The sequence below is a fragment of the Quercus lobata genome, chromosome 2 (assembly GCF_001633185.2).
Source record: "Quercus lobata isolate SW786 chromosome 2, ValleyOak3.0 Primary Assembly, whole genome shotgun sequence".
NCBI classification, from domain to species: Eukaryota; Viridiplantae; Streptophyta; class Magnoliopsida; order Fagales; family Fagaceae; genus Quercus; species Quercus lobata.
Window position 1 is genome coordinate 48,797,478 of NC_044905.1, and position 10,063 is coordinate 48,807,540.

Sequence of the window (10,063 nt, forward strand, 5' to 3'; positions counted from 1 at the left end):
AAACAGAGAAGATGACTCTGAGGAGGAAGATGACTAAGATGACTCTCAAAAGGATAATACTGACTCAGATGATGATTGATCTTCCAATATTTATGTTTTCAAGTTTGGTGAAGGATATTATAGCTTTCATGTAGACGTTTTAATTAATATTTTTTATTCTATTTTATAGATGTTTTAATATTTTTTTTATTGCATTATGCACTTTCTAGATTTGGACAATTATGGATTTGTGCTTGTTATTTGAATTGAAATACTTTTGGGAGATTTATGTTTCCTCGCAATTAAAATATTAGAAATGATTTCTCTTTTATTATCGACAGAGTTATTTTGTTGCAAATAATGTATTAATGATGTGGTGAATAGGTTTCAATAACGGTCAAATTTCATTGAAAAAGGTAAATGGTCACATTGATAATGTATTGTTGACGAAAAACCAATTATTTTACGATGGCTTTTAGTCGTTGAAAAACTACATTAACGACGACTATAGTTCATCACAAAAGTTATTTTCGACGACAAACCAAGTACTTATGACAGTTTTTATTCGTCAAAGTTCGTTGTAGAAAGTATTTGGTCGTTTGACTTCCTCGTATGAAGTTACATTGTCGACGACAAATCAAGTAATTACGACGGCTTTTATTCATCAAAAAAATGTATTAACAACGGCCTTAGTTCGTCATAGAAAGTATTTGGTCATACGACTTCCTCATATAAAGTTGTATTGTCGATGACAAATGAAATTACTATGACGGCATTTTGTCATTGAAACTATGCATTAACAACGGCCAAAGGTCGTCACAAAAGGTATTTGGTCGTCCAACTTCCTCGTATGAAGTTGAATCTACGACGGCAATTATCAAGTACTTATGATGGAGTTGTGCTGTCGAAAATGAGTGTTAGCAACGATCTCGTCGGTAATATAGTATTACCGACAAGGCTTTTTCCGACGGCCGTCGACGGCCTTTTACCGTCGGCAATACTAATCTACAACGGCTTTTTGTGTTGTTGCGACGAACTCTGGCCATCGCTAATAGCAATCTTTTTTGTAGTGTAAACTGACACTCAAAATGTTAAAACATCAATTGATGCTTCATCAAATGTACCTTAACTTATGGCTTTTAAAGACATTTGATTCGCTAGCAAAAGTCAAGTTTTAAAACTTCTTTCTCAAAATAATAATAATAATAAAACTTTTGCTTTTCAAAACCGGCCTTATAAACTCTTGAGTAGTCCCTTAAAAGCTCTATATTGGTTTTGCCAAATGGATTCATTGTTTTTCGTTATAAGAGCTTTTGGGATTAAAGTTCTAAGACGCAATGAGAACGGGGAATGATACGCACACACAGATTAATTGACGGGTTAATTCGTTCTCTCCGATCCAAATTCCTCCTCACACTACAAAAAATTAGACCTATAGTGACGTTTCACAAAAGCTACTATAGGCCCATTTGGGCTATAGCAGTGTTTGCTATAGTGGCGTTTATAAAATGCTGCTATAGGCCCAATTTTTTTTTTTTTTTCTTTTAAGACAATAGCAATGTTTTTATAAAAGCCACTATAGGTCCATACGCCATAATATTAATAATAGTCAAACTCAGAAATCCATCTACAGTCTTGGATTATGGGGTTGGTTTGATTTGAGGCTGTGTGGGTTAAGCACCCCATGCGGCTAGCTGCTATGTTGAGGGCCGGTTCAACATTCCTAAATTCATATGTATAAATATATTTATTTATTTATTTATTTCAGAATCAAGATGATAAATTTAAATTTTAAATATATTAACCAAACCAAGGTTAATTTGATAAATTAAATAAATAATTAGATGAATTAATACTAAACAAACTAAAGTTAATTTCATATAAAGAATTAAATATCATAGTTCAAGTTTATGCCAAAAAAAAGTTCAAGTATAACTAAATAAAAAGAAATAAAAAAATATTATTCTTTAAAAAAGTGTATGTACTTTATCTTGGATAAGGCGATACATTGTTAAGAAAAGTAATTTAATTTTCAATTTTTATTTTAGTGTTAGGAAAATAAATGGGTGCATGACTAATGTTGACAATCTATTATGTTGAATATTGGTTTACAAAATTAAAGTCTCATATTTTTTTTTTCCCAAACTATTTATAGTTTTCAACTGGGTTGAGTTTCTATTTTTTTAGGGTAAATTCCAGTAAATAGACCTGAGGTTTGAGTTAATGATAATTAGGTCCAAGATATTTTAAAAGTGACCAATTTGGGGTGAGTTTGGTTCAGCTTTTTGTAAAAGTGCATAATGAAAAAGTTAAGTTTTCAAAAAGCGCATAATGAAAAAATGCATTTTCAAAAAGCTGAGTGTTTGGTAAAAGCTGTTAAAAAGTTCTTTTTGAAAAAATTGAGTGTTTGGCTAGCACTTATAAAAGTGACAGTTTGAGGGGTAAATTACCTAAAAGGACAATGTATATATAAGGGAGTTTATTTCATACTTTTTCTTTCTTTTTTTTTGGATGTGAGTTTGGTTCATACTTAAAAATCAACTACTTCATCATACTTAAATCAATTTTTCTCTTTCTAAAAAAAATTATTTTTTTCTCACCAATATTAGCTAATAATAACCTACCACTTAAGATTTATTGTGAAAATATTGTGATAAAAATTGATACTGATTTTAATTTAACGTGCTATTAAAATTATGTTTTTCTCTTTCTAAAAAAATTATTTTTTTCTCACCAATATTAGCTAATAATAACCTACCACTTAAGATTTATTGTGAAAATATTGTGATAAAAATTGATACTGATTTTAATTTAATGTGCTATTAAAATTATGTTTTTCTCTTTCTAAAAAAATTATTTTTTTCTCACCAATATTAGCTAATAATAACTTACCACTTAAGATTTATTGTGAAAGTATTGTGAAAATATTGTGATAAAAATTGATACTGATTTTAATTTTAACGTACTATTAAAATTATTTTTTTCTCTTTCTAAAAAAATTATTTTTTTCTCACCAATATTAGCTAATAATAACCAACCCCTTAAAATTTATTGTGAAAAAATTGTGATAATATTTCATTCTTTTTGTTTCCTTTTTTCCCCCTCTTTTTTTATCCTCCACACACGGCATTTCTTTCTCTTTTTTTTCCTTTTTTTTCCCTCTTTTTTTCTCCTCCACACACGTATCCATTCTCTTTTCTTTTTTATCCTTCTTTCCTCCTTTTTTCCCCTGCCATTCCTCCAAACTCCAGGACATTCAAAGCTCTCCTTCTTTGTCTTTTTTTTTTTTTTTTTTTTTTTTTTCTCCCTTTTCTCTTAGCACTTTGTCTGTTGGTTCTTGGCGGTGTTGTTGACGCAGGATTGTGGGAGAGAGGCCCATTGTTAGGCAAAGGAGCATTTGGGTCTGTGTTTTTAGCCAAACCCACATCCAAGTTTCGTTCTTTTCCTTCGTTGATGGTAGTGAAGTCAGCGGATCAGTGTTGCTTGGTGTTTTGTTGATCAAATCTCTACCTTCAAAACGTATTTCTCATATTAGATTAGAAAGAAATAAAATTTAAAAAAAAAAAAGATCAGTGCGCGTTGAAGAAGACGAAGAAAGAAAGAAGAAGAAGAGGAAGAAGATTCAATGGATGACAGAGCAAAGAGACTTAAAGGAGAGGGCAAAGCAGAGAGAAGAGATAGGAGGCATGAGAGTGAGCTTCGTGCAAAGGGAGAGCAGAGAGATGAGATGAGGGGCGTGAGAGTTCAGTTTCAGGCGTGAGAGACCTGATGAATTTTTATGGGTATTTTCGTAATTGACCATCAGCCCAACGGTAATAGTTCAAACGCGCATGTGCGTTTTGATTTATGGACCTCCTGCGGTCCATAAATTTTGCGCGTTTTGAACGCGTTTTTGCCTTGGCCCAAAACGCAACTTTTTTCAAAAAGTTGCGTTTTGGGCTAAGCCAAACACATAAATTCCTTCAGCTTTTATAAATAAGTGCGTTTCAGCTCCTAAAAGCTGAAACAAACGCACACTTGGTCCTAAAATCAATTTAAACCCTAACACCCTTAACCTCCGTTACTCTTTTCTTTTTTTCTTTTTTCTTTTTTCTCAATCATGTCTTTCAGTCTCTCTGTTTTCTCTCTTCTTTCTTAGACCTCTCTTCCTCCTCTCATCATCTCTCTCTCTCTCACCCGATCCATTCTCCTCCCTCTTATACCTCTGTTTCTCTTTCTCCTTTATGCCTCTCTTCTTCTTAGTGGTGCGTGGGTTTGGTGGCTATGAGTTGTGGTTTGGGTGGTTGTTTTGCAATGGTGGTGGGTTTCTAGTGGTTGGTTTTGGTTTGTTGTTGGTCTTTTGGTGGTGGTGGTGGGCTCTAATGTGTGGTTGGTTTGTTGTGAGTATTTGGGGTTTTTGGTTTTTAAAGGTTTTGTGGCCGGTGGTGGGTTCCGGTATGGGGTGGAGTCGCAGTGAGTGGTTGTGGGTTTCGGTATGGTGTAGTGGTTTGCTATAGGTTTTACGAATTTGGGTTTTGTTGCTACGGTTTGGCTAGGTTCTATTGCCAGTGGTGGTAGCAGTAGTTCTACAATTAGAGAGGGTTAGTGGGGTTTGGGGATTTTGGCTGTGAGAAACAAACCTCCGAGCCACTGCTATTGTGAGTCTCTTGGATGGGAACAAAATGAGAGAGAGAAACCCAGGGATATTGTTGAGGTGAGATCAAATAAAATTTGTATAGAACAGAGAAGAGAGAACTTAGAGAAGACACAGGTCTGTAAGGGAGAAGAAAAAAAAAGTAACGGTTCTTAACGGTGTTTAGGGGCCAAACTTGGGTTTAGGGATCAAATTGATCAATTTTGAAATATGTTGAACCTAATTGACATTAGCCAAAACCTCAGGGTTGTTTACTGGAATTTACCTATATATTTAATATTTTGGAGAGCTTTTTGGAGGTAGAGTTTGTTTGGGAGTGCATTTGAATAATTGAATACATTTCTATAGACAAGAGCCTTATAATTTATTTGGTTGACACCTTCTGCTCCAGGGTTCAAATCCTCCTACAACAAAATATCAAATTATATATAAAATAATAGAAAAAAAAAGTAGGCAGTTAAAATATAAAATGAAATTTCTAATAAAAAATTTTCAGAACTATACAATTCATTGTGAATGCTGTTTATTTACCCAACAAAAAAAAGAAAAAGAAAAAATGAAAGATGAAAGTAGCTAGATTCTTTACTTTCTTAGGTCACAGCTTTTTTATTCCAAGTTCTATGTACTAAGCCGCGAAGTCCACAAGAAGAGAATTTGTATTCGCTATATGCATGCTTGTCAAGTCCCCCGTCTCGTCTGAACTTGGAACTTCTCTTCAACTCAACTTCAAAAGTCATTAGGCATAATCAATTTCTCTATTAAATTATTTTATTAGGTCAATTTATTAAAAGGTTTGAGTTCCCTTAAGTGCTAAGATAGAGTGGGCTGGACGGAACCCGGGAATGACATGTTTTTAGAAGGTGTAAACTTCATTATTATCCAAAATAATAATGTTATATAAACATAATAAATTTTAAAATACTTTTACAATTTATTAAGGTACTCCGTAAATTGTGATTAGTGTAATATTAATTTCACTAATTAATATTACCACTATCATTATTTTTATGAAAATTTTTAAATATATTACAAATTTTATTATATAACTATTATAAATTGATATGATAGTAAATATGATTGATAGATTTCAAAAGTCTAATAAATAAATTTTTAAATTACTTTTTAGTGGTTTGAATCATGTTAGTTTATAAATGTTATATTGTAAAATTTATATTATCCTAATATTTTTTTTATATCACTCTTATTTTTAATTACATAACCATTACAAACTTATCATTTGGCATGAAAAAAATAGTAAAATTAATTATTCTGAGATTATTTATTAGAGAAAATTTATTATGAGATTAGATTGATTGTATCTAGAAACATTGTAAATATTCTCTTGTTGTTATAAATTAGTATTATATTTTGTTTCTTTACGACAAAGTGGGACCTATGACAAAAATATATCTTCTTTAGTGAACTCCACACCACACGGAAGCGGAACGCGTGTCCACTTCAAGCCAAAGTGAATTACAGTAAAACAACGCGTTGTATTATATTGCACTTGTCGTACCCTACACGGTTTCCTTATACGGTCATACCCTACTTCTTTTTTTTTTTCTTTTTTTTGAGAAGGTCATGCCTTACTTGATAAGATCTTATGTGAAAAATGTGAAGAACACTTAAATTTACACAATTTTGCTACAATAGTCACATGGAATGATAAAGGTATTGATCACATGGAGGTCAAGCATCTATCAATCACAACTTACCATATGATAAAAATTGTATAAATTTATGTAGATAGTATTGCTCAAAATATAAAATTGTATAAATTTATGTAGATAGTATTGCTCATTTTATATTTTGCACCTAACTTCATCTTTTTACGTCTATATATATAGAGACCCATATCGAGTTAAGTTTCACAAGCTAGTGTTTGCTCAGCAAAACTAAAGAGAGAAGCAAGAAGAAGAAGTTTAATTTCACAACCAACCTTTGCTTGAACTTGTTAGCTAAAACCTCCAATAATGCAAGCAACCAATTATAACCCATCTTCCCCCATGCTTTGTCCAATTTCATTATCATCATCACCTCGCAGGAGAAAACCCTTTAGCCTAATTGTGAATGCAAGTAGAGAAAGAAAAGGAAGAGATTATGGGGGTAGACTTGTGGATGAGAACATGATTGTGCTTCGAGTACGCATGAAGGACTTGAAGATGCAAGAGACAAAAGAGGAGCCACCTTCGAATTGGATGGAGTGGGAGAAGCAATATTATGCGTATTATGATGAGGACGTTTGTGAAGCTGTAGGACATTTACAGTCTTATTTGCTGAGTATTAGGCCAAGTTTGGCATTAGGAATGGTGGCACTTGTTACTTTGAGTGTGCCAATAACTACCGGCGTGGTCTTGTTTCATATTATAGAGATGGCTAAGAGAATCTTATCTGGTTGCATGTTTTTTTAATATAAGTTATTGACATTGTATTTGCAATTAATTGGCTTAATCTAAGTTGATGTTCTCTTTACAATTGGCTTAATCTTTTATTAATTGCAAGTGCGTTATTATTCTCTATTCCTGTATTCAAACATGCATTCTTCCTAAGATTGCCAAGATATTTTATGTTATAACTTACAAGTTTGGTGTCTAACTTTTACCTTACATTTTAATTTGATTCCTAATGTTTCAAAGGCATTAGTTTAGTCTCTAATCTTTTGATATATATAGTGTCAAAATAGTCATTGTTGTTAAGTAGTAAATGAAAAATATTAATGTAGCTAACGGTGATATTTAAATATTAATATTAAAGCCATCTAAGATGCCATGTAGCCAGGTTACATGGCATTAATTAAAAAATAAATAAATAAAAAGGCAGTCACTACAGTTGGTTCATTTCATGTTCATCAAATCAACCGTGTGTCTCTCAAGTATTCAAAAACAAATTACAAAGTTTGCTTCAGTCAGTTCAAAACCCCAATAAACCTTCAAGATATTCATAACAAAAATCCTAAAATCACTTTATTTTCAGTACACACACAATTAATCACCATGTCCTAGAGAGAGATTGAGATGGAGGTTATCAATCTTCAGTTTAATTAAGGTTATAATTGGATGTTTTCGGCTACAATATGAAATATACCTACCCCAAAATCTCAGCTGATCAAAACACGACCTTTGAAACAAAACCCCAGAATCAGTGGATCTAAACAATGTGAGAATGAGAAACTAATTAATATGAGGGACTGAGCAAGGTCTTCATTTGCACATATATAAACAAGTCAGCAATAATGTAAATCCTACAACGAACCACGTATCTATATATATATATATATATATATATATATATATAGGACATCCATATAATATACGCCCAAAATCGATGAAGCGTAATTTATACTACTGTAGAAGCACATCCTCTAAATCTAATGGTGGCCTCCTTCCATTGCAAATAATACCAGTTCCAGTAGAGTTGAACTTGAAATGGCTCTTTGCCTAAGGACCAATTAAACACATAGATATAGGAGTGAATTTGCATAAAATTAATTATCACCATTCATCCACTGCAACCTAAAATCATTCAGGAACTAAAAATGATGGCTGCGGCTCATTCATGCGGAGATGGTTCTCACCATATTAGTGTTGTTCGTCTCGTTGCCAATGTGCATTTGTTCTGAATGCTCGAAAATGTGTGAAAACACAAGAGCTATTTAGACCCCCAAATTAAAGTTACAGCTCGATTGATTTTACTCTAACCTAATACTAAGTGCGGAATAGAGTAAATGCGAGGGGATAAACAAACAAGCCACTCTAACCTATAAACATTATAATACAGCAATAAAATGAAAGGTGAAAGAGTAGGGAAGAAGAATACAAACACAAGATAACATGCTGATGTGTTATCAAAAAGGAAACTAAAGAACTCAGCGAAAAACCTCTCCACCACCCTCTAAGCGGTAATCAATCCACTAGACAATCAGTTGGGATACATGGGTTAGCAAAAGGCCCTCCAAGTCTAATCTATCCAATGTACCTAAGCCCTCCAAGCTCTTACTCCAACAAGGCTTCTTGGAACCATGTCTTGTCTAGCTCTCCGGATCTCGCAACAAGCTCCATGTTGCATCTGCCATCCTTGGCTTCTTCCAATACTTCTCAGCAACACTAAAACCTTACTGAAAACTCTGAAAGGGTGTGGTAAGTGTTTGGGTTATCAACCTCTCAAAAATATGAAAATAGAGAGGTAGGAGTTGAGGAAAATCCACAAGTAATTGTGTAGAAGATTATGGGTATAACAATCTCTAACTCTTAAGGTTTGTAGTTACGGTTTTCTCTCTGAAGCACTCCTCAACATCTATGGGTAATGTGAGTATATATAGTGTGGGTACAGAAAGTGTGTATCAGATAACACTTTCTAGCAAAGCAGAATGTTTCACAAGTGTCTCGCGAGAAAGCTTTACCCGCGAGCTACTCGCAAAACACAGCTATCTCCATTTGTCCTAACTCTTCGCATTCCAGTCATGTGCAGGGCACATGCATCATTTCGCAGGATGCTTAGTCGCGAGCTACCTGCAAAAACTTTTCTGTCTTCAATTACTTGAGTCTTCACACACTCTCTCTCTATCACACAACCCTTACAATTAAATCCCACAATAAATAAGGGTACAAAAAGATTGAACATAATTATAATCAAATTTGGCACGAAATTAAAGACAACAAAACACATAGTTGTAAATTACAACTTTACATGTTCTTTTTATTATCTCTCTCTCTCTCTCTCTATTAGGGATTTGAGTGTGAGTTTCTCTTTTTTTTTTTCTTTTTTTTTTTTTTTTTTTTTTTTTTTTTGAGAAAAAGGTAAGCGAAATTTTATTAAAGAAATTAAGATAAATCAGATTGGAATATATCTTCTAAATCACTAGGTATGATAGGTCAAGAATGTATTGACCCCTTGTGATGAATTAACAAATTAATTAGCCAAGTTAATTAACTAATTCAATTAGCATGCAACATGGGTGGTAGCACAAAAAAATAACCAATTAACTAAATGCAGGGGAAATTAAATTAACACGGTGATTTGTTTACAAATGGGAAAAACTTACACAGCAAAAACCCCACCGGGTGATGTTAAGGTCACAACTCCCAAGAATTCACTATTATTACAACAAGCAGTTATAAGTAAAGGAATCTCAATACTTTGTATCAACCTACAGTTAAACTCTTACTCCAATACCCAATTGGACTTGTTCTGTAGTGAAAATCTCTCATTTTCAATGCACAGCTCCCAATATGTGACTAACCAATTCGATATGCAGATCCCAGTATGCGACTTACTCACCAACTTGAGAAAGATGTTGGCTGCAAAGTTCTTCAGTTCATCACATAATGAAGTTTATGAAGCTCCTTGGTTATAAAACCCTAAGGTGTACAAACACAGCAACTTCTTCAAGAGAAAGATGAACTAGGGCAAATTCTGTCTCCGATCACAATTTGCATGAATACAACTTTGCTT

General features: G+C 33.2%; 1 protein-coding gene across 1 annotated transcript; it reads left to right on the forward strand.

Moving 5' to 3' along the window:
• The first annotated feature begins 6,585 nt into the window (after positions 1-6,585).
• LOC115965564 lies at positions 6,586-7,023 on the forward strand. Its single transcript, XM_031084816.1, has one exon. The coding sequence runs from the start codon at positions 6,586-6,588 to the stop codon at positions 7,021-7,023; it is 438 nt and encodes a 145-aa protein (XP_030940676.1).
• The last annotated feature ends 3,040 nt before the right edge of the window (positions 7,024-10,063 follow it).